Source organism: Schizophyllum commune, assembly GCF_000143185.2.
Source record: "Schizophyllum commune H4-8 unplaced genomic scaffold SCHCOscaffold_5, whole genome shotgun sequence".
Classification (NCBI taxonomy): Eukaryota; Fungi; Basidiomycota; class Agaricomycetes; order Agaricales; family Schizophyllaceae; genus Schizophyllum; species Schizophyllum commune.
In genome coordinates this window covers 2,162,319-2,189,400 of record NW_026089542.1, presented here as the reverse complement: position 1 = coordinate 2,189,400, position 27,082 = coordinate 2,162,319, and the positions used below count along the sequence as shown (strand labels likewise).

At 57.4% G+C, this 27,082-nt stretch overlaps 14 protein-coding genes across 14 annotated transcripts; 5 read left to right on the top strand and 9 right to left on the bottom strand.

Annotated features, from left to right (window-relative positions):
* Nucleotides 1-346: 346 nt before the first annotated feature.
* On the bottom strand, nucleotides 347-2,387 carry SCHCODRAFT_02623159 (NAP-domain-containing protein). The gene is made up of 8 exons (XM_003036704.2): nucleotides 1,974-2,387; nucleotides 1,764-1,914; nucleotides 1,569-1,715; nucleotides 1,355-1,513; nucleotides 1,210-1,302; nucleotides 1,059-1,156; nucleotides 923-1,006; nucleotides 347-870 (listed from the first exon to the last, which is right to left on the bottom strand). The coding sequence occupies exons 1-8, from the start codon at nucleotides 2,349-2,351 to the stop codon at nucleotides 658-660; spliced, it is 1,323 nt and encodes a 440-aa protein (XP_003036750.2). The 5' UTR covers nucleotides 2,352-2,387; the 3' UTR covers nucleotides 347-657.
* SCHCODRAFT_02539751 (uncharacterized protein) lies at nucleotides 2,368-4,242 on the bottom strand (the record flags this gene model as incomplete). Its single annotated transcript, XM_003036703.3, has 2 exons — nucleotides 2,368-3,965; nucleotides 4,015-4,242. 2 exons carry the CDS (start codon nucleotides 4,237-4,239, stop codon nucleotides 2,580-2,582), a joined length of 1,611 nt encoding a protein of 536 aa, XP_003036749.1. The 3' UTR covers nucleotides 2,368-2,579.
* A 160-nt stretch (nucleotides 4,243-4,402) lies between these two features.
* SCHCODRAFT_02501085 (uncharacterized protein) lies at nucleotides 4,403-6,061 on the top strand (the record flags this gene model as incomplete). Its single annotated transcript, XM_003038056.2, has 2 exons — nucleotides 4,403-4,615; nucleotides 4,670-6,061. The coding sequence occupies 2 exons, from the start codon at nucleotides 4,403-4,405 to the stop codon at nucleotides 6,059-6,061; spliced, it is 1,605 nt and encodes a 534-aa protein (XP_003038102.2).
* A 279-nt stretch (nucleotides 6,062-6,340) lies between these two features.
* Nucleotides 6,341-7,631, bottom strand: SCHCODRAFT_02623156 (uncharacterized protein). The gene is made up of 3 exons (XM_003036702.3): nucleotides 7,443-7,631; nucleotides 6,675-7,340; nucleotides 6,341-6,623 (listed from the first exon to the last, which is right to left on the bottom strand). The coding sequence occupies exons 1-2, from the start codon at nucleotides 7,513-7,515 to the stop codon at nucleotides 6,688-6,690; spliced, it is 726 nt and encodes a 241-aa protein (XP_003036748.1). The 5' UTR covers nucleotides 7,516-7,631; the 3' UTR covers nucleotides 6,341-6,623; nucleotides 6,675-6,687.
* On the top strand, nucleotides 7,581-8,670 carry SCHCODRAFT_02666990 (haloacid dehalogenase; the record flags this gene model as incomplete). The annotated part of the gene is made up of 5 exons (XM_003038055.2): nucleotides 7,581-8,070; nucleotides 8,122-8,173; nucleotides 8,222-8,327; nucleotides 8,376-8,482; nucleotides 8,529-8,670. 5 exons carry the CDS (start codon nucleotides 7,581-7,583, stop codon nucleotides 8,668-8,670), a joined length of 897 nt encoding a protein of 298 aa, XP_003038101.1.
* A 600-nt stretch (nucleotides 8,671-9,270) lies between these two features.
* SCHCODRAFT_02623146 (uncharacterized protein) lies at nucleotides 9,271-11,031 on the bottom strand. Its single transcript, XM_050345162.1, has one exon. The coding sequence runs from the start codon at nucleotides 10,832-10,834 to the stop codon at nucleotides 9,461-9,463; it is 1,374 nt and encodes a 457-aa protein (XP_050200619.1). The 5' UTR covers nucleotides 10,835-11,031; the 3' UTR covers nucleotides 9,271-9,460.
* A 44-nt stretch (nucleotides 11,032-11,075) lies between these two features.
* SCHCODRAFT_02623145 (Thioesterase/thiol ester dehydrase-isomerase) lies at nucleotides 11,076-11,737 on the bottom strand. Its single transcript, XM_003036700.2, has 3 exons — nucleotides 11,653-11,737; nucleotides 11,459-11,606; nucleotides 11,076-11,396 (listed from the first exon to the last, which is right to left on the bottom strand). The coding sequence occupies exons 1-3, from the start codon at nucleotides 11,721-11,723 to the stop codon at nucleotides 11,163-11,165; spliced, it is 453 nt and encodes a 150-aa protein (XP_003036746.1). The 5' UTR covers nucleotides 11,724-11,737; the 3' UTR covers nucleotides 11,076-11,162.
* Nucleotides 11,738-11,841: 104 nt separating this feature from the next.
* SCHCODRAFT_02623141 (phosphatases II) lies at nucleotides 11,842-14,220 on the top strand. The gene is made up of 6 exons (XM_003038054.2): nucleotides 11,842-11,879; nucleotides 11,931-12,155; nucleotides 12,205-12,306; nucleotides 12,363-12,477; nucleotides 12,534-12,628; nucleotides 12,679-14,220. Exons 2-6 carry the CDS (start codon nucleotides 12,080-12,082, stop codon nucleotides 13,977-13,979), a joined length of 1,689 nt encoding a protein of 562 aa, XP_003038100.1. The 5' UTR covers nucleotides 11,842-11,879; nucleotides 11,931-12,079; the 3' UTR covers nucleotides 13,980-14,220.
* Nucleotides 14,221-14,308: 88 nt separating this feature from the next.
* Nucleotides 14,309-15,235, top strand: SCHCODRAFT_02623137 (N-terminal nucleophile aminohydrolase). The gene is made up of 3 exons (XM_003038053.2): nucleotides 14,309-14,539; nucleotides 14,599-14,884; nucleotides 14,939-15,235. Exons 1-3 carry the CDS (start codon nucleotides 14,389-14,391, stop codon nucleotides 15,084-15,086), a joined length of 585 nt encoding a protein of 194 aa, XP_003038099.1. The 5' UTR covers nucleotides 14,309-14,388; the 3' UTR covers nucleotides 15,087-15,235.
* Nucleotides 15,236-15,297: 62 nt separating this feature from the next.
* SCHCODRAFT_02623135 (uncharacterized protein) lies at nucleotides 15,298-17,122 on the bottom strand. Its single transcript, XM_003036699.3, has 2 exons — nucleotides 16,870-17,122; nucleotides 15,298-16,807 (listed from the first exon to the last, which is right to left on the bottom strand). The coding sequence occupies exons 1-2, from the start codon at nucleotides 16,870-16,872 to the stop codon at nucleotides 15,359-15,361; spliced, it is 1,452 nt and encodes a 483-aa protein (XP_003036745.2). The 5' UTR covers nucleotides 16,873-17,122; the 3' UTR covers nucleotides 15,298-15,358.
* Nucleotides 17,123-17,170: 48 nt separating this feature from the next.
* Nucleotides 17,171-19,288, bottom strand: SCHCODRAFT_02747828 (uncharacterized protein). The gene is made up of 2 exons (XM_003036698.3): nucleotides 19,019-19,288; nucleotides 17,171-18,963 (listed from the first exon to the last, which is right to left on the bottom strand). Exons 1-2 carry the CDS (start codon nucleotides 19,241-19,243, stop codon nucleotides 17,557-17,559), a joined length of 1,632 nt encoding a protein of 543 aa, XP_003036744.1. The 5' UTR covers nucleotides 19,244-19,288; the 3' UTR covers nucleotides 17,171-17,556.
* A 179-nt stretch (nucleotides 19,289-19,467) lies between these two features.
* SCHCODRAFT_02539725 (uncharacterized protein) lies at nucleotides 19,468-22,238 on the bottom strand. The gene is made up of 9 exons (XM_003036697.3): nucleotides 21,927-22,238; nucleotides 21,709-21,879; nucleotides 21,380-21,659; nucleotides 21,239-21,329; nucleotides 21,101-21,188; nucleotides 20,954-21,054; nucleotides 20,827-20,904; nucleotides 20,226-20,778; nucleotides 19,468-20,174 (listed from the first exon to the last, which is right to left on the bottom strand). The coding sequence occupies exons 1-9, from the start codon at nucleotides 22,209-22,211 to the stop codon at nucleotides 19,602-19,604; spliced, it is 2,220 nt and encodes a 739-aa protein (XP_003036743.1). The 5' UTR covers nucleotides 22,212-22,238; the 3' UTR covers nucleotides 19,468-19,601.
* Nucleotides 22,239-22,332: 94 nt separating this feature from the next.
* On the top strand, nucleotides 22,333-22,894 carry SCHCODRAFT_02687941 (uncharacterized protein). The gene is made up of 2 exons (XM_003038052.2): nucleotides 22,333-22,511; nucleotides 22,564-22,894. The coding sequence occupies exons 1-2, from the start codon at nucleotides 22,346-22,348 to the stop codon at nucleotides 22,758-22,760; spliced, it is 363 nt and encodes a 120-aa protein (XP_003038098.2). The 5' UTR covers nucleotides 22,333-22,345; the 3' UTR covers nucleotides 22,761-22,894.
* A 334-nt stretch (nucleotides 22,895-23,228) lies between these two features.
* On the bottom strand, nucleotides 23,229-26,441 carry SCHCODRAFT_01166149 (DNA replication factor C, large subunit; the record flags this gene model as incomplete). The annotated part of the gene is made up of 11 exons (XM_003036696.1): nucleotides 23,229-23,507; nucleotides 23,570-23,732; nucleotides 23,792-23,911; nucleotides 23,964-24,257; nucleotides 24,360-24,631; nucleotides 24,679-24,804; nucleotides 24,854-24,907; nucleotides 24,959-25,328; nucleotides 25,378-25,611; nucleotides 25,722-25,912; nucleotides 25,956-26,441. The coding sequence occupies 11 exons, from the start codon at nucleotides 26,439-26,441 to the stop codon at nucleotides 23,229-23,231; spliced, it is 2,589 nt and encodes an 862-aa protein (XP_003036742.1).
* Between the last annotated feature and the right edge of the window lie 641 nt (nucleotides 26,442-27,082).

Below are 27,082 nucleotides of genomic sequence, written 5' to 3'. Positions count from 1 at the left end.
TCTCGACCGGTCGCAGGAGACGAGCTGGCCAAGCAGCTAAGATATAAAAGGGCAGGGGGAGGGAACAAGCCGTCGAAACACACCGCATGTCAGTATTCATATCACCCGTAGCGACCGGATCGGCGACGCCTCGCCGGCCGAGTCCCGAGGATTCATCGAGCCTCCCCTCGAGATCATCGAAGGTCGTACAAGCCACAGAGAGCAAGTCTAGTGAGCTGGCTATTGTGGACGAGAGTGGAAAGTGCACGATTAATTTGCGCAGTAGCGCCTACTGCGCTTCGGCAGGGTGGAGAAGCCGCGAAGCGGGCCATGCACCGGCGCCAGAATAGGAAATATTCTGCCGTGGACCCACAACGCGAAGGCGGCGATGGTGCATTGTTCAGACGAACCAGAGTCATATTTGAGTGAAGTACAGTGCCTAAGGGTCTACACGAGGGATCAAGGATCCGATTCGGGGTACCGACGAAGCGCAAAGTTTCCGTTACAGCAGCAGAAAGACAGCGTCAGGCAGAATGATCTCGAGCAGCCCACACGAGGAGACAAGATAACAAAGAGACAAATTGGTACATTAGCTTATACAGCGACCTACCCAACGACCCAGCATTCCATGCAATTCATGCGAGTGATGTTTATTGAAATGGATGACCGAGAGCTCCTTTACTGCTGCTTGCACTCCTCGGGGTTGACGTTGCTGCCAGCACCCTTGCCACCCTTCTTGGCCGGACGTCGCCTTGATGGGAGGTCGTCATCATCGTCATCGTCAGTCTCGTCCGACCCCTCCGTCTCGTAGTCATCCTCGTCTTCGGACTCAGAGTAGTCGTCAAAGGCAAGGGCCTTGCCAGTGAAGTAGTCAATGGCTCGCGGGACAACCTTGGTTTCCGTCAGCGCGTGAACCCCGATACAGAACTATAGGTGAACTGACCTTCTCTTTGATGTCCTCGCCAATCTGGTAGTCAATCTCCAATCGCTCGTCAATCTCCTCCATCGCCTCAGCCTCTTCTTCGGTCTTATATCCAAATCAGCATATGGAACTCGGCACTGGGTAAACGACCACTCACCTGAGCCTGGTCAGAGTTGGGCGGGAGAGGCGGGTCGAAGAAGTTGAAGAATGACTGTGTGGGCTTCGCCTTGCGCACGAGACGTGTACGATTGGTGCCTGCCAGCTCATTAAGCGCCTTGTCACTTGAACATTCGTGCATCAGAGCTCACTCTTATTCCTTTGCCTCTTGACCTCCCACTCCCTGGTAAGATCCATGTCTTCCTCCTTCCAGTCGATCTTCGTCCCGATCGCCTTGTCGTAGACTGATATATCTTCAGCGCGACGCTCATGGTGCTGATTTGGCGGAAAACTTACTCCAGTCGCCCAGATCATCGACAGTCGGCTGGTAGAAGTAGGTCTTCACCAGCACGTCATTTGAGAAGTACGGGTTCTCTGCGGCGTTGAAGTAGAACAATAGGCTATACCCCGGACTCGAGGCAGACTCCTCGGGTATTGACACCAATTTCTTGAGTTCTGGAAAGGTTAGTGAGTAAGTGCCGGCGCCGCTGACACAAGCGCATTCCCGCACCTTCGTCAGTATCTTTTAACGGCAAGTTGGCCACGCGGATATCCGTTAGCCACTTAAGCGCCTCCTCATCGCGCTCAGTAATGAGCTCCATGAGGCCCGGATGTGTGCGGAGGGCATTGAGCCAGAACGAGGGGATCGCAGAGGGTCCTGTGACGACGTCAGACACGCGTCGGCTCGCCGCGATGGCCAACATACCCGCTTCGCCCTCGACGACGGACTCCTTGTAGTCCTCATCCTCCTCCTTGAAGAGCTCCGCGCCCTTCTTCACCTCATCCTCCTTCGGCGCGGCCGCACCGGTAATAATGGCCTTTCTGCGGTCGTACAGAGGCTGCTGAAGCGCGTTGTACTACACGATCGGCCATCTTCATCAGCATCTCGATCGCGATGGGACGCGACAGCGCTCACCTTCCGCTCGAGCTCGAGCGCCTCCCACTTGAACTTGTTGAGCAGCGCGTCCTGCTCGGTCTGAATGCCCTTCAGCGCCTCGACGCTGCGCTTGACATCGTCCGGCAGGCTCTCGACGTAGCCGCTGCTCGCGCCCACGAGCGAGCCGAGGCGGCTCGTCACCATCGACTGCAGCGCGCCCGCGACCGCGCTCCCCGACAGCCCCGCCTCGGCCTCCTCGCCCTCGGCGTCCTCGCTGATCGCGGCGACGGTGGGGCGGGAGAGCCCACTGGTGATCGGGGCGTGGTTGAGGGGCGTGTTCTGGGGAGTGGGCGCGGTGATGTTGGAAGAGGACATGGGGATGCCCGCAGGCTGGTCACTGTCGCTGGACGAGGCCATGGTGGTCACAGTCTAAGAAGCGTTCGAGCGATCACCCAACGTCAACCCTCGACCCAAAATCGGATCTCCTGCTTGGACAGTCATGCGGTCATGTGCGCTCGCTGGATCATGTTGAAGTTGAACTTTGCGCGATTCGATCTCGATGACCGGGTTGGAATAGCCATGATACGAGTCGAGTAGCATACTACATCGCTCGTTGTACGAGGAATATATAACGACATTTACCCCTCATATAAAGTGCATAACATGCAGTTGTCCTCTCCTCTCCCTATCGCGCACAAGTGCCATCACATGTAACATCCCCGAAATACTTGACGCGAAAGAAGAAGGTGCGTTCTGCGCTTGTATCAATCGCAAGTTTGGGAAGACGTCGGACAGGAACAGGGCGAGGGAGACCATAGTCGGTGGTTGCGACAGTGCATCGCCATCGGGTCCCACTAGAGACAAGTTGCGCAGACGTCCTTGCACGATGCCCCTACCAGGGTGAGCTTCGAGGGAAGTGAGAAGCGGCGATGCATTCAGCGGCATGGCGAGGTGCTCTAGCCGTGGACAATGGGAGGCAAGGGATAGCAAGGATTCTGGGGTGATGCGAATAGCGGGAGGGGTCAAAGACTCGGCGGTCGATTGGTCGTTCGGGGTCATCCCTACGCGGGGTATCATTCTTAAGGACTTGAGCAAGGGCAGGGCCTTGGCGATAGTATGCATCTGGTAATCGCTGAAATCCGCATATCCAGGCCAAGTCAAGAACAGCGTCTCTAGACGACTGAAGACCAGAAGAGGACGTATATGGTTGAGAGCGAGGCTGTATAGGTTGTCTTGAGGAGTATAGTCCCCCAAAGACAGGTTAGACAGCTGTTTGGCACCACAACCACGTACGACCGCAGCAACGAGCAGTGAGAAGTATCGCTCAGGGTGCCCCTCCGATAACATAAGATAGAAAATGTTCAGTTTTTGAAGGCTCTGAGCATGTTTGAGCATCCCTATAAGCGGTAGAACGTCGCGAAGGTTCGCCATGCCAGAGAAGTCTATGAGTGCAGGGAAGTAGGGGCCTCCATCAGCCCTGCATGAAATGTTCATCAAGGTCGAAACCTCTACTGAGCGCAGAGCAGTCAGCTCGGAGAGTGCATGCATGCATGCTCCCGAAGCATGATGCAGAGAAACCCTTTCAAGGGCCGGGCATGAGCGGACCAAGGACGATACAGCTGGGTCCAGTTGAATTGCTTCGTCGCGGTTGTTATTCTTGATCGAGAGTCTCTTAAGTGTAGGTATCGCCAGAGCTGGAAGTGTCGCGACGAACGCGGAGCGCAGATGTGCAGGGACATGGTCGCTGACCGTAAGACGTACAAGGACATTGGACAGGATGAATGGAGTTTCTCGTCCCATCGACTGAGGGTCCCGGATATTCCAGTGTAGTTCGGTCGCACGAGGACAGAAGGCGCGACTCATTCCTCTGCGCTGGGTGTATGACGACCAAAGAGACAGAATGTCCTCGGAAAAGTGGACAGCAAGCGCATCGGGTCCTTCACCGCTAGTTGCTGTTGACTTGATGCGAACACCGTACATGGCCACCCTGCACCACTGGTCATCGTCAGGGACATTCCGATCGGGATTCAGCTGGCGAAGCTGATCAGTATGGCCAATGAGTATAGAGCGCGGCCCATACCTCCATAACCAGATACCCATCCTTCTCGGTGAGCCGTACTGTGTTATGGGGCAGGACACTGAGAAACAAGTTGGGTAGTGATCGCTCTTTCCAGAGCGCATTCAGAGCCGATTCGCTGAAGAAGCGACAAGTCCGAGCGAGGGTGGCTTGTGTTTGCGGGGTAGCGTATCCGCATATGAGGGAAATGGTGTATTTGTCCAATCTCTGCAGCGCCGAAAGCATCATGAATGAAGGATTCAAGGAAGGAACGCGACCGTCGCGACGCGTGCGGAAGTGTCACGGGCGTGAGTCCGTGACACGTTGATTTATCCGGCCCGAACATCCGCCCTATAGGTGCTTGAGTGTCTCCGCCTATCATCGAGCTATCTACTTCATCGCTCAACTAGCTATGCATCGAGCTCTGCAGATCCCAGAGTTGCTCTCCTTGATCTGCAAGTATGCGGACTCACGCTCGAAAGCCGACCTCGCCCAAACATGCCGCTATCTCCTCGAGCCCGTGCTCGACGAGCTCTGGGCGCTGCAGATCGCGGACACTGCAATCCTCGGTGTCCTTCCCCCCGATTCGATAGTAACAATGGAGGACGAAGACGATGTCACATTGGTAGGTCCCTGCAAGTCCTTGTTTTCGTCGATCCGACTGAATGGCGCTGCATAGGAATTTATGCGATATACGCCTTCAGACAAAGAATGGGACAGGATCTACTACTACACGAAACGCGTGCGCGTACTCAACGTCGAGCTGAATCAGCGGAACGGGTGCCCACCCCAATTCGCGCTCTCCGACAACTTCCTCCGTCAATGGATGAAGTACACACGGAAACGGGGGATAGGGCTGGCTCTGTATCCAAACGCTACCGACGTTTACTGGACGGTCGAAGGCCCGCAGTCCTTGCAACGCGATCAGATGATATGGCTTCCCCCCGGGATTACCTGTCTGACACTAGATCTCAAGTCTCTCAACAAACACTCTGCGCTCACGTTGGCGAATGCGTTGAACCCCCTCGCTAGGCGGAAGCTCGCGTCCTTGAGAAAGCTTTGGATCCAACAGCTCATGATTCGCCCCATGGAAATGTCGGCCCTCGAACCTTTGATGCGCTCTTGTCCTGCCTTGAACGACGTCGGCTTCCTCAACACGACACCGGACTGCGTGCGGCAGCTCGCCACATTTCCCAATGTACGGCATCTGAACATAGGGAATGTCGCTCTGTACGGGTCGAGAATGAATGTCCGAAACAGAGATGATCTTCCAGACCACAGCCGACTGGATGAAGGTATCCTTTCTTTCTGGCGCCAGCTCTGCAGTTCACTCCCTCTCGAGACCTTGCGCGTGAGATACCGTCCGCACGCTCTTCTACCCGCCGATGTTCTCGTGCCATTCTTCCAAATCTTCGGCCAGTCTCTCAATCCCGCCCTGATAACCAGCCTGCGCCTCATCGCGCTGAGCGCCCGAACTCGCAGCCCGGCCATCCTATCACATGCCGAGATCGACCACGAGCTGACGCGCGACCACATCGCCCCACTCATGGCGCTGCGCAATCTTCGCGAGCTCGAGATATCCCCACGCGGATGGGTGAACGTCGACGATGCGGACGTACTCGCGTTCGCGCAGGCGTGGCCTCACCTAGAAGAACTACGCTTCAGTGGAAGGCTTTCGCGCACGTATCCGCCGCATGCAGAGAATGAAATCCCTATTCGGACGACGATGGCAGCGTTGTACGCGCTCGCCACCCACTGCCCTCGTCTGCGCGTGCTCGAGCTGTCTTTCGACGCGTCCACCGTTCCTCCCAGTCCCATCACCACTCCCGTGGTCCAACATGCACTCAGAGAGCTATTTCTTGGGGGTACAGAATGGCAGGATAGCCAAAGGCTCGCCGAATTCCTGCTGTCCGTGTTTCCCCAGCTACGCGAAGTCGACTCTCACGCGTCGCACTGGATGGAGATGCGCGAAGGCGTTATAGACATATTCAGTCGTCCTGGCCCCGCGCAGCAGAGATTGCGCGAGCTGAGGGAGCTGGTATCGCCAGGGCCAGCGGCGCCTATATCGTAGTTGGAGCTGAGGCTTCGTAGGTTTGATATCTGTGCCACCCCCAGTGAAAGGCTGCCTTCGGACGTAGTACAGATGTACAAAAGGGTTTGTGAAACGGATTGTGCTCCACTTCTGTGCCCTTCGGCATCTTAAACTGTCCACTCCCCTCCCCTCGTAAATTTCTGAACACCCTTGAAGCTTCTAAGATTGTATTTACAAGTCGATGAATTCCAAGAGAGCGTGCATAGCCGATTCGGCTGCGTATATACTACACATACGGCGCACGTATGCTGGCCGAATTCGGGTACTGAATGTACATACAGAGTCCGAGGCGAGGGTTAAGGATACAGCGCCCGATGAAAGGTACGCATACAGAGATCGTGAGGAGACGTGATCATGGAGAACAATGCATGAGATACTCAGCGAAGGTCATTCGTGAGACGCCACCTTGGGGCGGTCATCCGTATACTGAATGGGTGTCCTGGAGCGGTCGTGAGAGGGAGGGTTCTGGCACCTCGACAATCACGAGGGTCATGGGGTGGCTTATGGGAGATCGTCGGTGCTGCCGTGTTGGGTGTCGGCGCTAGAGGTCGGTCAGCTACCAATGGGAAGGGCAACTGACAGGCGAACGCACCTGCGCGATGAGATCACAGGCCCTCAATGAAGCGCGTGCCGCTCTCGAGCGACCGCATAGACTGCATGGACTGCACCGAATGTGCTGATTCGGTGGAGAAGGGTCGGCTTGAGGGATGAGGCCTGCGCGGCGCGGACTCTTCTCGCCCGGTGTAACCTTCCATTGGCTGAGGGGAGTGCGACCGAGGAGTAGCATCCCCCAAGCCGGGAGGTGTCGCCGTCTCTCTCGTCTCGGAGTCGTGAATATGTACGGAGGACTCGGATACGGTGGTCGCATACGAGCCCTTCGGTGGCCGAAAGGGCGTGTCGCGTGGGGTCCCATCGTACGCGGTGTCTTTGCCATTGTGGCGGAGGTCGCTCGTGTCGTCGTCCCACTCATCGCCTGCCGCTTGCACGAAACCACGCATGCGCGTCGCCTCTTGGTTGCGCTTGCGTCCCTGGACGAGACGGCGGATGCGATCGAGGACCGATGGGGAGGGTGTAGTGGTCGACATATCAGTAGCCGCGCGGTACTTGAAGTCGTATGCCGAGGCAGGGAGCTGGGTGTGTCGGTGGCGGCGCGCGCGACGTTCCTCGTCAGACTGGCTGTGGTCGCGAAGGAGGATGAAGACGGCGGTGCAAAGCACGACGACGACCACGGCAAGAACAACCACAAGTGCGATGAAGCCTGAAGGAAAGAGGTGAAATCAGCTGCCGCCCGGGTTTTGTTCCTCGTCCAGGAGCGGGGCGGGGTGACAGAAGCGGTCCCTGCGGAGCACGCGGTACGCACCTCCCTCTGAGCCGCCTATTTTGGGTGTGGCGCGCTTCAATGGTGGGGGTGCGTTTGTGACCTGAATGAACATGACTGGCGGGCTGCGTGGGGCGGGGGCTGGCTAGTTGCGCATCCGCAGCAGCTGGCGATGGGAGAATGCGGGCCAACCAAGTCCCAGAGCAGAGCTTGGAGCGTCGAGGAGAGAAGCAAGAGACGAGCCAGCTTCCGTCGCACGCATTCTGTACCGGCGCACGCTTCCCCGCATCCATCCACGTGCATGACGTCGCCGGGGAATCAAGTGACCTCCGCCACTCTCTTCGCACGGTCATGACGCTCGCAGGCATCAAAGTCGTCCTGTTCGACTTGATGGGCACCTGCGTCGACTGGAAGTCCTCCATCGTCGCCGCCCTCCACGACTGCCCGCACGCACTTGGCCTCCATCCGAACGACTACGAGGTGCTTGCGACCGACTGGCGCGCCGGCTTCTTCGAACGCATCCTAGCGCTCTCGGGCCAGCAATCCCCTGACATTGACGAAATACACCGCGACGTCCTGAACGCGCTTCTCGCTGATCGTGGCGTGTCAGAAGACGACTGGGACGCGGACGTCCGCGCGCGTCTCGTCGCTGCCTGGCACCATCAGCTACGTACTCAAACGCCTCAATGTCTGCCCTGAAGCCCACCTGACTGCTCGCTAGCCTGGCCGGACAGCGCCAATGGTCTGCGCAGGATTTCTGCGAAGTATCCGGCGTGAGCTACCCTCTACAGGCGAGCTTCCAGGCGGCTAACGCCCTGTAGCGTCGTCTTGGCGAACGGTACGACCAAGCTGCAGCTCGACATAGTTCGCTCTGCTGGCATCCATTTTGACGCGCTCTTCTCGTCGAAGCTACTTGGATATACCAAGGTCAGTTATGTAGCTTTACGAAGGGCATCTTGGACCAACTCACGACAGCCTGATCCACGGATCTACGAGAAGGCGCTCGAGATGCTGGAATGCGCACCCACGGAAGCGGTCATGGTTGCCGCTCACGCATACGACTTGCGAGCCGCTAACAAGCTGTTTGTCTTTCCCTGCGACCTCTGCATGCTTGCTCACCCCGGCCAGTGGCATCCGCACGATATACGTGCGGCGTTCGACGGAAGACCCGACTGAGGACATGGACGCTGTCCGCCATGACGTTGACTTCTTTGTAGACGGCACGATAGGCGACGGCCTGTGTGAAGTCGCAGCGCTATTAGGCTGCTAATCGACAGGCAATCGACACATATCTCAACGAAAGGTAGAGCGCAGTAACGGTGGTTGGAAGCAAGCTCGGCCTTGACGGAAGAAGGGCCCTACTCCCACCGCATCCGGTGCGGCTACGATGCGCAGCCAGGGGGCTGACGATCATAACCCTCGGAGAGACACGGAGTCCATGTCTTCTATGAACTAATCGCTGTACAAGGTCGTACTCATCGGCCACCAATCCCTGCCGATCTTCATTCCTGGATGCATTTCAGCGATCCCCATTTGGCTGCCCTTGTTCTCTCCCAAAACAGGCATTCCATCATCAAGAATCTGCAAGGTCTGGCCACATTCACACTCAATCGGACTGTCTGCCGATGAAGGGGAGCAGCAGTATCAGACTGGTCGGCCGGGACAGACTTCGCCAGAGGTACGCAGCGACGACATCGAATGAAGGGCATATTTCTGCTGCATATTGCCTGAGAAGTACTGCCCGATAATCAGGAGCTCCCAAGTCTATCAAAACTTGTGAGGCTTACATTCGTGACAACCAGGGGCACTCGATTCAGAATGACCTACCAGAGGGCATGAGATGCAGGAAAGGTCTTCGTTATGACCATATCGCTCACGCCAAAGTGCTTACAACTTCGGTATGAATACAAGACCGCTGATTACATTTGGTATGAGTACTGAACGTACTTTTGCTTCTATGTGAATGATATATATGAGTGATAGCGATGCAATGATAGTCTGAGCTCCAGCACCCACTGCCCGCTGCTGCATCTCCCCTACTCTTCACAGCGCATCTCCGACTATTGCACCAGCGCACCGTCCATCCACAAAGGTAGCATGTGTCCCATCTTCAACACCTTCGTCCGCAAATACTTGTCCAAGTCCTCACCATGAACAGCACCGCCACCGATCAATGTCGCGCCAGCAGGGGCATACTCCTCTTCCCCTGGTGTGGCTGGCAATCCGTCCTCAGCACCGGCAATGGCCGCTGAGCGCGCCTGCCAGCTGCGCGGGACCATGGGGACGCGCTCGACGACGCGCATGCCCTCCGACTCCAGCGCAGCGACCTTGTCCGGGTTGTTCGTGAGCACGCGGACGCCGTCGGCGAGCCCGAGATCGCGCAGGATGGCGCCAGCGATGTCGTACGCGCGCTCGTCCGCACCGTGGCCGAGCAGGAGGTTCGCCGCAACCGTGTCGTGGCCGATGTCCTGCAGGTTGTACGCGCGCAGCTTGCTGAGCAGCCCGATGCCGCGGCCCTCCTGGCGGAGGTAGACGACGGCGCCGCGGCCGGCGCGCGCGATGCGGCGGATGGCCTCGTCGAGCTGCTCGCCGCAGTCGCAGCGCTGGCTGCCGACGGTCTCGCCGGTGAAGCACTCGGAGTGGATGCGGATGAGGGGGGCGGAGGCGGGGGCGGCGGAGGGGTTCCCGGCTTTATGCGAGTCCGGGGTGGACGGGGTCTGAGTGGAGGGGGATAGGCGGCCGACGTATGCGCCGCGGGTGATGCGGTCCATTGGTGTCTCATTGGGGGACCAGACGGCATCGAGAGAGCGAGAGCGGATGGGTGGCACGGAGGGTGGGTCGTCGGAGAGCTGGGCGGGGTCGACGACGAGGGCGAGGTGCTCCTTGTTGTCGCGGTTGTTGTGGTAGAGGTGGAGGAAGGCGGGGCCGTGTGGTGTGGGGATGCGGGCGCGCGCCATGCATTTGACTTCAACGGGAGGCAAGTCTTCAGTAGCAGGTGGGGTGGTGACTCCTGCGGCCTTGAGCTCCGCTTTTAGCTCCTCCGCATCGGTGGGTGTCTGCTCTGTCGCCACGGCGTTGTCAGGTAGTGGCTCCGCCTGCTCAAGCCCAAGGCGTTGACTTCGGGGGGCTTGCCGGCTCACATACCGCAGACGTGGCTTCTCCTCGTCCTCCTCCGTTTTCTCCGCGCCCTTCCACTTGCTCCAGTCCCAAGCCCCTTCGGCTTGCGGAAGGGAAACTCCTGGAAAGAAGTCGTGCGCATAGTGGTTTCGCGTGACGTGCGGGCCTACTGAGGCGGCAGCGGCCAGCAGAAGGGGGTCGAGCTCGGCGTCGCGCCGCGGAAGAGAGCGTCGGCGGCGGATGTCGGCGGGATTCGCAGGCCCAGTAAGAAAGTCAAGCAGGGCGGCGTCGGCGGCGAGCTCAGGGTGGTCGTGCATGATGAGTATAAGTTAGAGGGCTCTAGTGAGGTACTGGATTCGACAAGAGATGTGGGGGAATACAAGCTGCAGATCGCAGTGATTAAAGCATGTGCGAGAAACGTCCGGCTGAGTGAGCCGATGTGCCGGATCTAATCTCACGCGAGCGCTGTCCCGTAAGCGCTGACATGGCATCGCGCGGACGCTGACCTGCCCGCCATCCGCCGTGTACGGTGGACAACTCATCAGGCTTACGACGACGTCGGGCAACGATTGGATCGCAGGGCATCCTTGTACGTCGGGTTACTGAATGCAGATAGTCTCTTTGCAAGGGGGAAGGGGAACTCGATCAAAGCTTCGACTTCGGCCGCACAGATTCCAGCCCTCCTCGCAGCTCGGCCGACAGCGCTGCACTATTTCGCGACTTGCTGTCGACAAACACGTGCGTGTAGCCTCCAACTGCGGCTGGCTCGTCCTTTCCCTGCTCGAAGACGCCCACCTCGTACTCGACTGAGCTACGTCCTAATTGCTTGACCTGCATACCCAAGTCTAGCACCTGTGGGAAAGATACTGGGCGAAAGAACTATACAAATGAAGGGAAGTCGTCGGCTTCTCAGATCGCTGGGAGGGGAGGCGTGCGCTTACCTGGCATTGCGACTTCACGACTAAACCGATGAGGGGAGATGAGGACGGTTCGATGCCACAGCGCTCAGAGAGAAAGGCATTTATGATGGAGTCGAAGAGGTGGTAGTATATCGAATTGTTCATATGGGCATACTGGTCGTTGTCGCTCCTGCATGCTCTCAGCATCTCTACAAGGGAAGGACGGGACGACAAACCATCGTGTCCGGTATTCCAGGAAGAAAGGGTAGTCCGCTCTTCGCCGCGTCCTGAGATCTTCTGTGGCCATTGTGAAGAAGCAAGAGAGCCAAAAGACGGCCGTTAGGTCACCTGCGAAGTTCAACTATGCCCACGTGAGATACGGCTATTGCCGAGTTCCCCATTCATCCCGCTCCCAGCATGAGCATCTTGGCCTTCCACATAGCGCCTTGCCTCGACAACAATCGTATGCAGCGTCTTCTGTCCCACTGAGTAAATTGACCACGAACAATGGCAGAGGTTCAACAGGAACCGGGCCTATAAATAGGCGCCGCCATATCGAGCGGTGACCTCACAGCGGAGTGAAACTGGAAGCGCTGGACGCCGTGAGCGCGGTGGACTGTCATTCTGAACGCTTCGATCTCTACCTTCTCACCTCCCCCCATCATGACCGACTACGTACGCCGACTTGTATCAGGAAACAAGGCTCGTTTCAAGGACAAGAAGCTCGATGTAGAGCTTGGTGCGTGTACGCGATCTCCTCAGTATCACAGCGCTCACGCGGGGTGCAGATCTTGTATACCTGACGGACCAGGTGATCATCATGGGCTACCCTGCATCTGGTGTCGAGGGATGGTACCGTAATCCACGAGAAGACGTGAAGAAGTTTCTTGGTGCGCTCAGCTCAATATCTACGCGATGCCAGTCCGATCTAATCACTCGCTTTCAGAACATCGTCATGGGAAGAACTACTGGATATTCAACTTCTGCCCCCTTCGCGAGAATTCATACGACGCGTCGTACTTTGACAATCGTGTCAGCCGGTTCCCCTTCCCCGACCATCAGTATGTGGTGGCCTTGACGTGTTACGATCTACAAGTGTACTCATTCAGATATGTAGCGCGCCACCGTTAGCCATTCTTCCCCTCGTAGCCCGAGAGATACACGCTTGGCTGGATGGGTCGAAAGAGAGGGTTGCTGTGTTGCATTGCAAAGGTATGTTCACTCCGAGTGCATTTGGATATACGCTCAATACGCAACCCCAGCTGGCAAGGGACGTTCGGGCACGATGGCATGCGCATACCTCCTCACCCTGCATAAGGAGCCTTCAGCACCCGAGCTCGAACGCAGCTACACCGCGAAGCAGTGGGCCAAGCTGCGCGCCGACGACACCATGAAGGTCGTGCCAGACGATGTCGACAGCGACAACGAAGAAGCAAAGGCAGTCACTGAATCAGAGCTCGCTACTCCTTCGGAGGTCAAGGATTGGTCGAGCAGCGGTGCATCCTCTATATCTTCAGCGACTCCGAACGGCAACGAGAAGGCAAGCACGGATAAGCCTACAGATTCCAGCGCGCCGCCAAAGTCCTTCACCGACTCGCTGAAGGGTGTACTTGACTTGCACACCGCGCGACGCATGAAGCCCGCTGAGTCGGGCAAGAAGGTCAAGCAGGGTGTCAGCATCCCGTCGCAGCGGCGCTGGCTCTACTATTGGGCGCTCCTTTTGTCGAATGAGGCGCCCAAGCACCTATGGCCTCCGCTCGGCGCACCCGCTGCGCCGCCGCCTCGCGTACGCTTGACGGAGGTCCGTGTTCGGATGACCGAGGAGACCGGCGTCAAGCTCACCGTCGCACGCGCTGCGAATGCGCTGCTTGACCGCGCTGGCGTCGGCTCTGCCGCCAAGAACGGGACGAGCAGCTGCGTCTGGGCATCACTCGCGCGCTACGACGATGACTTCGTGAAGACGCTCGAGGACTGGGAGCGGCATACACGAGGTAATACCATCGGCGAGCGACGAGCGGGGTCGGACCATCTGGGCGACGATGAGCTTCGCTCAATTTTTGCGGATGGGAAGTGGGACAAGGGCAAGATGGTGCGCAGCTTCGCGCGGATGGGTATCCTGGGCGAGGACGCGATCACCAAATCGGGCGAAGGGAAAGAGGAGCGGGTAACGACCTATGCCCTCCGTCCTCTGACCGCCGCATCCTGGGGCGAGGTCCTTCAGGGCTTGAAAGACGGCGGCGACGGCAAGGACGCCGACGCCACGGCTGCCCGCGCCGACATCCCTCGTTCCGAAGCCAACTCCATGCTTGACGTTACCGCCGATGCCCGCGAGCGCGGCATCGTCGTCGACGCCGGGCGCGAAGTCCGCGTCAAGCTCTACATGGGCCAGATCTTCATGGGCTGGTGCTGGTTCATCCCCACCTTCCACATGCCGCAGCCGCCGCCAGGGGCGGGGACCCCGCCGGACGCGACGCCGAGCAGGGCGACGATGCACCTGAGCTGGACTTTCCGATTGGCATTGGGGAGCATTTGGTTGATGTGGATATTGAGATGGAATGGCTGAGGCCGGAGGACGCGGAGGCGGTGCAGCCTCCGGCTAGGGAGGATAGCTTGGAGGAGGAGGAAGCGGGAGAGCCGAAGGGGTTGGCGGCCCAGGCGCCTGCTGTTGTGGCGGGGCGTACGATGGGGGACGTCGTAGAGGCAGGGGAGGCGGCAACGGACTAGGTGTAACTGACGGATAACTACGTTTACTACTGTAAATCACTGCTTCTATAGCTCAGTAAGACCACTGCATTTGGACGATCCTGCTGGAGAGACTACCGGAGTTCAACTATGGGCTCGGGCTTTGCCGACCTCGGTGCTTCGTCCCGATTTGGCGAGGCGCACACGCGTCGCGGTCAGTGACGCGTCCGCGCCCTTCACTCACCTTTTCCTCCTCCTCTGCATCCCCCAGTCGCGCTCAAATACAAACGATGGAGTGCTCATTTGCCTTGACGGGGAAGGACTATGTCATCGTTGCGGCCGACACGACCGCCGCGCGCTCCATCGTGAAGATGAAGGCGGACGAGGACAAGATCAAGACGCTCAGCCCGCATCTGCTCATGGCGTACTCTGGCGAGCCGGGTGCGTGTTCATCATCTTTGCGCGCGATCTCGAAGCTGACCCATGATCTTCCCAACTAGGTGACACCGTGCAGTTCGCCGAGTACGTCGAGCGCAACATCCGTCTGTACCAGATCCGCCACCATTACGCGCTGCGTCCATCCGCGGCTGCATCCTGGATCCGCCGCTCCCTCGCCGAGTCGTTGCGCTCGAGGCACCCTTATTCAGTCAATCTGCTTGTCGGCGGATTCGACACTGCACAGGAGACGGCGCACCTTTATTGGATCGACTATCTCGGTACCTCGACTCCCGTGCCATTTGCCGCGCATGGCTACGGCAGCTACTTCGCGCTTAGTACCTTCGATCGGTGCGTAAATCACCCTTGTGTCTATAGCAAGGATACTGAATGATTACCTCGCAGGTACCATAACCCCGATGCCACGGTTGAGGAGGGGCTCGCGACCTTGAAGCGCTGCATAGATGAGGTCGCGCTGCGTTTGGTTGTCTCGCCGGGAAAGTACAAAGTGAAGATTGTGGACAAGAACGGCATCAGAGAGCTCGAGATCTGAAGCAGTCTCTGTTCTTACTGTATTTCTATTCATCTTGTGAACTTGGGATATCCCGCCAGCTTGACGCGTCATATCATGCAGATCGAGTTATAAGGTAATTTACCTCCAGTACTTCCTCGAGTGCATACGACTTTTGCCTGGCATCCACCATTCCCCTGGATTCGGCCTTTCGAACAGATACGGTATCAACGCGCAAACTGGTCGTTGACGTTGCTGGTGGCACATGATGTGCAGCAACTCAGCAGAGGGCGGCCTCATTATTCGATAGCAAGTCATATTCGAGGGGCTCTAATATCCAACCTTTCCTGCCGTCTCACTTTCGAAACAATAGGCAAAAGCTCCAACAGCTTCTTGTATCCATCATACCCCTCCGGAATTCCCTCTCCTTCCTCCTTGGCCACTTCCGCTTGCAGCTTCGTGTCACTGTCGACTTCATCCAATGCAAGGAATACGTCCGATAGGAACAAGGCGAGAGGCAGCGCTTCGTCAGGCTGGATTATGGTGTGCAGCGTATCAAGCTTCCGTAGCGCGTGCTGCACCAGTCCGCCGCCGGGGCGACCGCCTGAATCAGAGCTTGTCAAGTCCACGGCGTTGAAGGTTATTGCGAGCTCGCGGAGGTTGGGACAATGTCTGGCGATGGACAACAAGCTCTTGGTCGTGGCCCGAGGCACGAAGGGGTGGGCACCCTTCACATCTGTGTCGAACTCGTAGACCGATTCGGTTGGTTTATCCAGTCGAAAGCTCTCAAGCGCAGGCCACGTGGATACCAGCGATTCGATGTCGCTATCGTCGACGTCGGCGTGCCCCCAGACCTCGATGTGCAGGGTTTTCAATCCTCTGAGCGATCGCAGTGCACGGATATGCTCGTACTTCGCCGCGTAGTACGGCACTTCGTCACAGGTCGTGGAGAGGGAGCCCCCCGTTTCGTCGGCGATGGAGAGGTGGGTAAGCCCCACGGGACTGCAGCGCTCGGCCACGAACTCGCAGACGGCCGTCAGCTCCCCAAGGCCATTGAGAGCGTCCGACGGCCGGAAGCCCAGGGTGAGAGTGTCCAGGTTCGGCAGGACATCATCGATTTTGTGCAGAAAATTCATCAGCGCGGCGTGTCGAGTCCAGTTGAAGTATAGCGAGCGAAGGGCGGGGAATGCAGGCTTTGGCAGCTCCTCGTCGAACACCGGCAGGCGCATGATCCTGAGCTCGCGCAATGAGCGCAGAGCGGCCAGCGCCAATATGCGATCCGGGGAGATCATGTGTCGGAGCTCGACTACTTCGAGGGCAGGAGACTGGCGCAGAATCTGCGTTATGGCGTCCTCGATCGTCCTGAATGTCGTACTTGCATCGACCCGAAGCTCCACAAGGGATTTGGATCCCAGCGTCGTGAGCGCAGACGCGAACTCCGGCCTGGGATGCCAGTTTTCGACCGACCGCATGTGCAGTCGAAGTACAGGCAGGCCTGGTCGGATCCACAGAGAGTGTTCGAAGCGCAACTGTTCCTTGTCTAGGACGATCCAATCGACGCGCGAGGTATGTGCGCAGAGGATTTTGGAGTGCTTCAGTTTGTGTTTATGTGCGCAGAGCGTCCACGCTGCTATGACCGTGGGGCATAATCCGACCGCAGAGTCTTCTTCGCCATCTCTGCGACCGATAATAAGCCGCCTTATCCGACGTCCATAGGAATAAACTCGACGCCAGTCAATGGATCTCGGGGCAGGGTTGCAGGTCTACGTTGTCGACGTCAATAATCAGGACGATCATTGCAGTTCGTAAAATATCCAGAGCTGACCATAATTGTATTCTTCCCACTTGGTAAGGGCGTGTGCACGATGCAGGAGGATAACGCATACGTGAGCAGATTATAAGTGGACTGCGTTTCCCAAAGTGCGTTGAGCGCTGGTTCGAGGAGGCCCTTGCATGTTCGCGCCAGACATGCGCGCGAGTACGGAGTCAGAAACGAGCAGATGAGGTATACGAGTTCAGGAATCCTCAAGACGGTGGGTATCATCGGCCTCATACCCCATAAGCGCAGGTCGAGCGCGAGAGGTCGAGTGAGAGATCAAAAGGCGCTTTCTCCATAAGTATACGGTCCACGTGGTCCTTTCAGTCCCTTCCGGGTCACTTTTTTTTTGGCAGGAGTACCTTCTTCTCAACCACCATGTAAGTCTCCTCTTCCTGCGCTGTGTGTTTTCGCGCATCGCAACGTCTGATATGCTGACGAGGGATTGCAAAGAGCTCTGTCATCTAGTACGCGTACCAGGAGCTCGTACGCAGGAGAGGGCTTAGATCCAAGGGGATCATTGTGTTGACTAATACGTGACGGTTTCCCGGGCTGGAACCACCTTGACAACGCCAGTTCCTTGTATACATTGTATAAGAGTTGATCAAGCTGAAGTGAGTGTAAACTGTTGTCCTATGATCAAGGAGAAATTTGCTTGTTCGATTCCATGCCAACAAAGCCCTTCCATCGCGATCTTCATTGCGTAGACGCCCTCTCCTGCTGTCGAATCTCCCTCGCGAAAGACAGCATCTCAAGTAGCTTATCCCAACGGTCCAATGCCTCCGGCACCTCGTCCTCGTCATCCATTATTTCTGCGTCTCGCTGCACATCCGACGTAACGTGCTCGAGTGAAGGGAACACATCCGACAAGAGCGACGCAAGCGCACGCGTGCTTTCATCTGTCCAGATGCTTCCGCCTATGTCCATCTTGTAGAGCGCGCTCTGCGTCAGCCCATGTCCGGGACGGCCTTCGGCTGCAGCGTAGTTTGACGCGTCAAAGGAGAAGATGAGCTCGCGAAGGTGTGGGCAGCGCGAGGCGATCGTCAACAGGCTCCCAGGTGTCGCGCGTATGGGGAAATCCGTCCGTAAGGAGTGCGAGTACGTCCTCTCGAGGGTGAGTTTCTCCATGTGTGGCCATGCTGATACCAGCTCCTCCACCTGGCTGTCGTCGAGATCAATGTATCCCCAGGGTACGATGGCGAGCTCCTTGAGCGCAGAGAGCGCACGGAGAGGGCGGATGTGTTCGAACTTTACGGTGTAGAATATAAGGTCTTCGTCGTTCTGATACGTCGCCCAGTATGTCTCGTCCAGAATCGAGAGGCTGGAGAGGCCAACAGGATTGCAATGCCGGGCGATGGCATCGCACAGTCCGGCGAACTCATGGGGCCGGCGTCGTGCGATAGATGCCGTGGGCTGTGTGTAGGGGTACTGAAAGGCTATGATGAGACTTCTGAGATTCTGCGCGCCGCCAAGCTTGCGAAGGAAGTATACGGTCTGACTGTGCGATGCGAGGGGGACATTCAGGTCGCGCAGCGCGCCGAACCCATTATCGTCCACCTTGTCATCGAGACCGAAGAGGCGATCAATGTATAGCTCGCGCAGCGCGGGTAGGGCTGCAAGCGCTTTCACGCAGGAAGCGGAGGCATAGGGCAGGTAAACGACCTCGAGGGCAGTGGCGATGCGAACCACGTTCGCCAGGGCGGACTCGAGCAACAGACTTTTGTTGAACAGGTCATCCACCCGAAGCTTCACCAGCGAAGGACTGGCGAGAGTCTCCAGCGCGTGCGCGAACTCGGGTGGCGCTTTGTCTGTGTTTCGCATGACCAAGTGGAGCGAGGGCAAGTCTGGCCGTAGCCAGAGTAGGCCTTCGAGCTGCATGGCGTAGGCATCCAGGTCCTTCCAGTAGACGTGTGCGGCGCGAGGGCACAGCGATGTCCCTACAGAAGGTTGACTTCCCGTGAACCCCGCCCAGGCGTACACCACAGCGGGAGATAGTCGAAGTGCGTAGTCAATCCAGCCGACAGTGTGCTCGACCCTGAGACGCTTTATGCGGGCGCCGTAGAAGGCGAGTCTGGCCCATTCGGTATCTGTTGGTGCTCGATGCTGTGGACGAGTTGTCAGTCGAGTTGTGGTTGCGAGGCAACAACACAAGACTAACAAAGTTGACCTGGTACAAATCTGTGTCTGGTATCCGAACGATGTCGAAGACACCTGGAAGGATCCTTGAAAACAGCTCAGACGCCGTCCGTCTCTCCCAGAGGGCATCGAGCGCAGGCACGAGGAAGGCCCTGCAGGTGCGCGCAAGACGGGCGTGCGAGCCATGCGTCGCGAACGAGCATATGAGTGTGACGAGTTCAGTGGTTTGCAGCACTGGATGGACCATAGTATGGTGATGGACGTGAAAGGAAAAGGATGATGAACGTAGGAGGCAATGTAGTACTGAAGGATCAATCCAAACAGCAGCAAATGTCATCATGGCGCGCTCAAGCTTGGAGCTTTTGATGCAATGCTCTTCATGTGGTGAGGTGAGGGTGGAGCGCGAGTTCATAGACAAGGCAGCATCTATGTTACACCCAGCTGCCCGAGTCTTTGTTTGAACTTTGTAGTCGCGCAAGTAGTACTGCCGGCCTTTCGGCAAATCCTAGTTTATATACGGAGCCCTATACTGATACGCGCATAAGAACCCAAGAAGCTACATCTACGCATGCCGACCAGATACAGCAAAAATATCCGACGTCGAACTACTCCCCTTCCGAGTCTGAGCTCATGTCGATTGCCGGCATCTCCTCGTCGTCCTCGTCGTCCACAACCATTGACACAGCCTCGGTCTGAGTTTCCACTCTCATGCTTGAGGTACCGGTGATCGTGCCCAAGGGTGCTTTGGGCGGCGCAGGGGCGACCGGGACAGTCGTTGTGGACGAAGCGGCCGCGGTCGAAGGTGCTGGCGTGTACACCGATTCGGCAGCCGCTGGTGCGGGAGTGGGCGGCGGCATCGTCGCGATTGGCGGGGCAGAGGGGTAAGTTTTGAGAGTCGGTGGCTGCGAGAAGATCGACGAAGCGGCGCTGGCTGCCGGCGCAATTGTAGGCGCTGGGTCCTGCAGCTGGTCTTGGTCCATAGCGTTCGCCTCGTTCGCCTCGTTCGAGGGCGCAGTAGGGGCGTCCGTGGGCATCGAGAAGCCCAAATCGAGCCGCGTGCGTTTTTCTTCTGCACTTTCCTCGCCGGCGAAGAGGGCGAGCGCGTCCACGTGTGGGAGCGGGCGCACCAAGGGCGGCAGACGCGGGTGCAGGAGTAGGTCGAGGGTGCGGAAGGCGTCCTAGTCCAGAGTATCAGAACTGCTCAATATGCCCGTACCAGACCAATTCACCTCATTGACCCCCGCCAGAACCCCCTTCATCGCCAACGGCAGCCCCTTCCCCATCGCACAACTCGACCCCGCGCCCACTTCCACCACCGCCGCCTGCACCTTCGCCAACACCTTCCCATACACCGCCAAATCCCCCGCCACGGCCCCCGGCGCCATCCCCGGCAGCGCCAAATGCACCGACAACAGCACCCGGCTCGCTATCGACCGCAGCATCGGCGCCAACTCCGCGGCCCTCAGCAAATACCGCACGACATCGAGTGCATGGAGGAGCGCGTCGACGTCGTCAGAAGTGGGGCAGATCACGGTGCGCGTGAGGCGGAGGGATTCGTCGCCTTCGAAGCCGCGGGCGCGCTTTTTGCCCTTTTTGGAGGTGGTTGAAGGGGTGGCGGAGGGGGCTTGAGAGGAAGAGTCGGTGAGGGCGTCGCGGGAGATGAGGACTGCGAGTTGGGGGATCGAGGCGCGGGCGAGGCGGTTGATGATGAGGGGCGCGTGGAAGGAGGGGTGGCGCTCGAGGATGCAGGCAATGGTGTGAAGGACTTGGGCGCGGAGGGCACTGTACACTTTGTCAGAGACAAGAAAGGGGATAAAAAGGTGTAAATACACGGGCTGAGGCTCCTCCAGAAGATATGCCAATGACGTGAGCCAGTGCGAGAGATGAGGCGATACATGGTGCGGAAGGCTAAACAGAGTCAGTCTGAGAGCGTCGGGTCGTCAGTTGCATAACTCACGATACAATTAGCTTTTGCAAGAGTTCGCATCCCTGACCGACGATGAATGCGTTTGCCGACAATTGCATCGCTCGCGCGTTGACGTCCAGAACCGCCACGGACTGTATGATCATTAGTGAAGAAGGTGAGAGACGGCGCCGAACTCACAGCATCGGCGTCGCCCGCGTTCAGCAACGCGACAGCGAAGGCGTTCAAGGGTCCCAGGGGAACTTGCACGGCTCGAGGTGTATGAGCGCTGTCGAGAAGGTCAAGAAAAGCTGGTACGTGGAATAATGGGCGAAGTACCTTAGAAGATCGCACAGTATGTATACTGCACAGTGGAGGCGATCTTTGTCGAGTGCGACGGCGGCGGCAGGATCGGCAGGTTGCGCTGCTCCTGATAGAACGTCAACAAATAAGTTGAAGAAATTTGCACAAAAAGATTACCTGGCGTAAACGTTGACCGCAAACCATGGAACGCAGACCAACCGAAGGCAAGGGTATCGTCGAGGGTTTTCCGCCAGGCAGTGGCCGCCCCGACCTTCCCACCAGTCAGGTGAAGACAGCAGTACAAGCCTGATGCTGCTTCAAGGATTCTGGGAGGGGTTGGTGAAGGGTATTGGCCGCTGAGCAGGTTCAGAGTCAATTTATTGAGGGCGCCGCTGGATGGCCGGAGAAGCGTGGGGTAGAGAGGGATGAGTCGTGACAGAGTTTGCAAGCATAGCGTCTGCGTCTAGTTAGATGAGTGCGATTATGGCATGAACGCTGGTACGTACCTTCAACTCTACATCGGTATACTTCTCGACGAGGGGGATAATAGCGGTCGCGAACTTTGGCACGTTGGGGGTGGATATTTGCCTCTGAAATTCAGGCACGTCCGTCGCGGCAGAGAAGATAGTATAGGTGAGCCTAATCGCGGCCTTGTTGACGGGCAATGTTTCGTTCCTCTACATAAACTGAGTGGATGTCCTGCATTGTTCGTGATCGTACACACCGAGAGCAGTGCGAAGGTCACAGAGAGCCAATCTTGTGCGCAATCAATCATAAGGCTCCTTGACAGTCTCGCAGACGCCATAGCAAGGGAAAGCCCTGCCCATCGTCCCCCAGGCTCCTTGGAATGCAGCAGGGAGTGTATGCGATTCGTCCATTTCGGTAGATGTGACGAGGGAGCCAGATGTTCGGGCTTCAGCGTAGCCAAAATATAGGGAACATGGAGTGTAGCACTCGCATCCGAGGCTAGATGAATCTGAAGCAGAGTCTTGAGTACGTGCGCGTCCATTCTGGCGCGTCGGGGACAAAAAGTGAACTCGAGCAGTTTAGCGCCCGATCGGTGTGATCGCGCCTGCACGTGGCATGTGATAGGACACGTCGCGTCTCCCCCGCGCCACCAGCCTTCTGCCTCCGTCTTCCATTATGGTACACTCGTCGGTGCTCGCGCTGATATGTCTGTGGATGGCGACCATGGTGTCTGCACAGTTCGGCTTCTTTGACCATATGTTTGGGAACCAGCAGCAGCAGTTTCAGCAACAGCAGCAACAGCGTTCGCATGCGTCCCAGTGGGCAGCATATCAGGAGAGCGGTGCGTGGATATGCCTTAGAGGAAGAGCGAGTGTCTGAATATCCCCTCACAGTACCATGCTCAAAATACCTCTGCCCTGGAACTCTTGACTGCGTCGCAAAGCCCTCGGAATGCCCATGCCCCCACGTCCAAGACATCAAGTGCCTCATACCCGACAAGGACGGCGACGCGACGGTGGTTTGCGTTCGAGGAGAGGAAGGGTGTAGTCAAGTGGGGAAGCTTGCACGAACGAAGGTCGTCCAGGCATAGAATACGCGAGGTACGTAACGGCCCGCTATAGCTTACACTATCCTAGTGCGCTAACCATAACCTTGCAATGAAGTCCCTCTTGACTCCGGAGAGCCCTTCGAGAACTATCATACTGTACCACAACACACCTGCATTGCATATCTTCATCATTTCGGCTTACCAGACAATCGTGCGTGAGTGTAAGAGGCAGAAGGGAGCCTGATTATGATCCAAAACCGGGAGGGAAACAAGATACCACTATGGTCAAGCCCGAATCACTTCTTCGCCTTACTTGACCCCGCAGCCTTACTTGCACCGGCATTCTTCCTCGGCGCCTTCGTCGCAGCCGCTTTCTTCTTCTTGGCCGCAGCGATGAGCTTGTCCTTCGATATATCCTCATCGTCGTCGTCGTTCTCGCCCTCGTCTGAGACGACCTCCGGTTCGTCCTGTATCATCAACCATGAGCAAATAGATCCCTCGTAGCAAGCATCAACGGACAACACGCACCTCGAACGCATCCTCAATATCCGGTGCAGGGCCCCCTGGTAGCTTCTTCGGCGCCTTCCCCAAGTCCGTCGCCTTATGGAATGGTATCGGATGCTCGCCGGCGTTGTACTTGCGCGTGAATGCCGACTTCGTCTGCGTCGATATCTTCTTGAGCACGTCCTCGTCCTTGTGCGGGCCAACGCCGAGTTCGACGATGGTGTCCCAGTCCTCGCGAGAGAGGAAGTACTCATCCATGTACTCGATGACTTCATCGACGGCGCTCTGAATGGAAGGTCATTCGTAAGTCCTTGTTGATGCCAACGAACAGACAGAAGTCTACGCACCGCTCCCTCATCCATGAGTGGTTGCACGATATGCGGGAACAGGTGTGGAATATACGACTGTCGTATCTCCGGCTTGTCGCCCGACACCTTCAGCCGCATGCGGATCTGTACATCGCTCAGCTGCCTCGCGAGCTTGTTCTGCTTGGAGTTCTGGCCGAGCCATCTAGAGAGAAGTGCGTTAGCCTTGAACGTCTGAGGCTAAGGCAAAGACAGAACACATACTGCGGGAACGAAACCTGATTAGGCGACCCATATCCCCCGCCCGAGCCGTACATTTCGTACGCCGGGCGCACAGTCGAGCACACCGCATGCAACGGCATAAGCCCCCAATGCTGTTCCGGCCTACGACAATACTATCAATTCCGGCATACACGTCCAAAAGTGAACCACTCACCCATGAATTAACGCATCCACCAAATCCCCATCCGACACCGCCATCGACGCCCGCTCCATCAGCTTCATCAACTTCATCTCCTTCTCCGGCCCGTCCAGATTCCGCACCCGCGCCGGGCTCATCTTCAGGTAGTTCTCCTGGATGAAGAGCGGCATGAAGGAGAAGTCCTGGAAGTACAGCTCCATCTTGTCGTTGAGGGTCTCGCGCGCGGTCGCGGAGAACATGTACGGCCCGAGGATCTTGTGCGTGATATCGAAGGGGGTCATCATGGCGTATTTTTCGTTCGCTTTGACGCTGGGGGAGGGGCGGGGTTATTGAGGAGTACTAAGGGATGGGTGAAGGGGGGGAGGAAGGGAGCAACGAGAGGGGTAGCGAAGGGAGGAAGATAACACGTACAGTGCCTTCCCCTGGTCGAAGTCGATGGTATTGCTGGAGAGCTTCCAGGTGGACATCATATTGAGGACTTGCCGGATATCGGACTGGGAGCCCTGGATGAGCTGGTCAACGACGTTCGCCGGTATCTTCATCTTCTCCTTGAAGGCGATGGTGAGCACGCGTGACCGGACAGCCTGCACTTGTGGCTTCTGGAAGGGCAGGTTGAAGCACGTCCCTTTGAGGGGGGTTAGCTTTTGCGCATTTCGGTCGTTGGCGATGCAGATGATGGGGATCTGGGTTGTTGTCAGCCTATGGGTGCAACGAAGGCTTTCGTGCCAACCTTAGTCTTCTTGATCAGGGCGTTCAGAGCACCAACGCCTCCTCTGTCGCCAGCGGACATGCCATCCACCTCGTCCATGATCAAGCAACTCCTATCTGTGATAGTGACTCCGTCCGTGTTGACGGCCTAGCGAACGGTTAACAACATGCGCGAAGAGCAGGTGATGTGTACTTACGCCCTTCCCTTGGTACCACTTGTCAATTGTGGTATTGTTGATGTTCATGCCGTTCTAGATACTCGTTCGGTGATACTGCCAAACGCGGACGAAGCGACCGCGTACCTCAACCAACTTCTTACTCCTCGCATCGCTTGCATTGAGCTCAACAGGGGTAAAGCCAGCCAACTTGGCACACAGATGCGCGCTAGTGGTCTTCCCAATACCCGGAGACCCTGTAATCAAAACGGCCCGGTAGGTGTTCATGGCATTCTTGCCAGGCTTTTTGAATCCGCATGCCAAACTTCCTGACCAGTCGTTGAGCCATTGCAGCAGCTTATCGACGCCGGCCTTGTTGCCGCAGATCTCCTTGAGCGATTGCGGCGCATAACGTGATGTCCAAAGCTGCATGCTTGGGTCGACACCTTTGGGGCCGCTGCACGAAACTCGGTCAGCATCATCCCCTTTCTCTCCCAAAAAGAAAACCAACAACGCACTTCCCCTCCGCCACCTGCTTCCCCTTCCCCGCCGCCCTCTCCCGCGACGCCAGCTCCGCCGCCGCCTTCTCAATATCCGCTTGCTCCTTCTCCATCTTCTTCCGCGTCTTCTCGTCCACCTTCATCTTCCCGTCCTTGTTCCGCGAGCCGACGAGCGCGAGGAACTCGTCTTCGTTCAGGGTTTTAAGCCCGTGCTTCTTAATCGCGCGCAGCTTGCTGTCGCCGGCGTTGTCGCCGAGGACGACGTAGTCAGTCTTGCCGGAGGGCTGGCCGGTGACGCGGCTATGGTGAGGGTTAGTTGGGGTAAAAATTTAGTGAAAGTGAGGGAGGGGGACAAGGGGGTCAGGGGAGGAAGAGGGGAGCGTGGAAAGAGGGAAGGGAGGAATACGCACCCGCCGAAGCGTTTAGCGAGCTCGACGGCCTCGTCGCGCGAGAAGGCGGAGAGCTCGCCGGTGAAGACGAAGGCGAGCCCCGCAAGTGCGTTTGGTGCACCATCGGGCACTTCCTTGGAGCCTGGCGCCGAAGGGCCTGCTAACCTTGCAGCTTTCATAGCCGCCCAGCTGTATTCCTTGTCAGCACATGCCTCATTCGTTGCGCTGGTTCACTTACTTGCTGGGTTTCTTGACCTCTTCTTTCTTCACTGGCTTCTCGTCGTCAGCTGGTGGTGGAGCTTTGGCGGCGGACTTGCGTGGAGCGGCTGCTTTCTTCTGTGGTGACGCTTTCTTGGGCGGCTTGACATCTGGCTCGGCCTCGCTCTCGCTGGGCGAGTCCATCTCGTAGTCCTCATCTTTCTTCGCTTTGGGCTTCGCCTTCGGTTTAGCCACTGCAGATGGTCTTGGCTTAGCCTTCGAAGAGCCGGACTTGTTTGTGGGCGCAACAGCGGACTTCTTCTTTGGCGGCGTGGGCTCGGCCTCGTCTTCGTCGTCGCTAGAGTCAAGTACGGCGGGTTTCTTGCGTTTCACGCCAGCAGACCTCTTCACAGGCTTCTCATCTTCGGAATCGGAGTCTATGGTAATGGCATTGGCCTGCACGCGATTAGGCGCCGTCGTCGATATGGGGCCGGATGGACGCACTTTGGACGTTGAGGGCTTGGGTTTAGTCTGGATAGCCATTGAGTGGATGGGAGGAGGGGTGAAGGGGGTAAGGAGCTCACCGGCGCGGGCTGTTTCGCGGGTGTCTTCGATCTGCGGCGAAGTTAGTTTGGCAAGCAGCCACTGCGATGCGTGGAACACTCACAGGGAGGGTCTGAAAGAGGGGGGCAGACGGTTAGACTGAATTGGGGAAGAGAATAGGGATTGCGCACTCGTCATCGCCTACAGAAAGCCGTTAGCATTCGATTACTCAGGAGAGGCGCGTCTACGCACTGAGGAGGTCCACCACGTCCTTCGGCTTGTTTATAGAGGGTTTCTATTACTCGTATCAGCTCCTGTCCTTCTACGAATATTCAAGTCACGCACAGGCTGACTGGACTTCGGTGTCGGCTGCGACCACTTGGGCTGAGAGAAGGCTTTCGTCTGACTACCCGAAGGAGCGGAGAAAAACGTCCGGATATCCTTGCCATTCGACACCTTCGTGGCTTTTGCGGGAGGCATGGCAGTGGCGGAGAAGGCGAGCTCGCTGCTGGGGACGCGATGTGGGGTGTTCCGAGGAAGCTCGAGCGGACTGGTTGGGAGTCCGGATCCGGTTGACGCGCCGATGAATCAATGAATTGCACGTGAGGTGCGACGCGTCGCGTAACGTCACGGTTGATGTG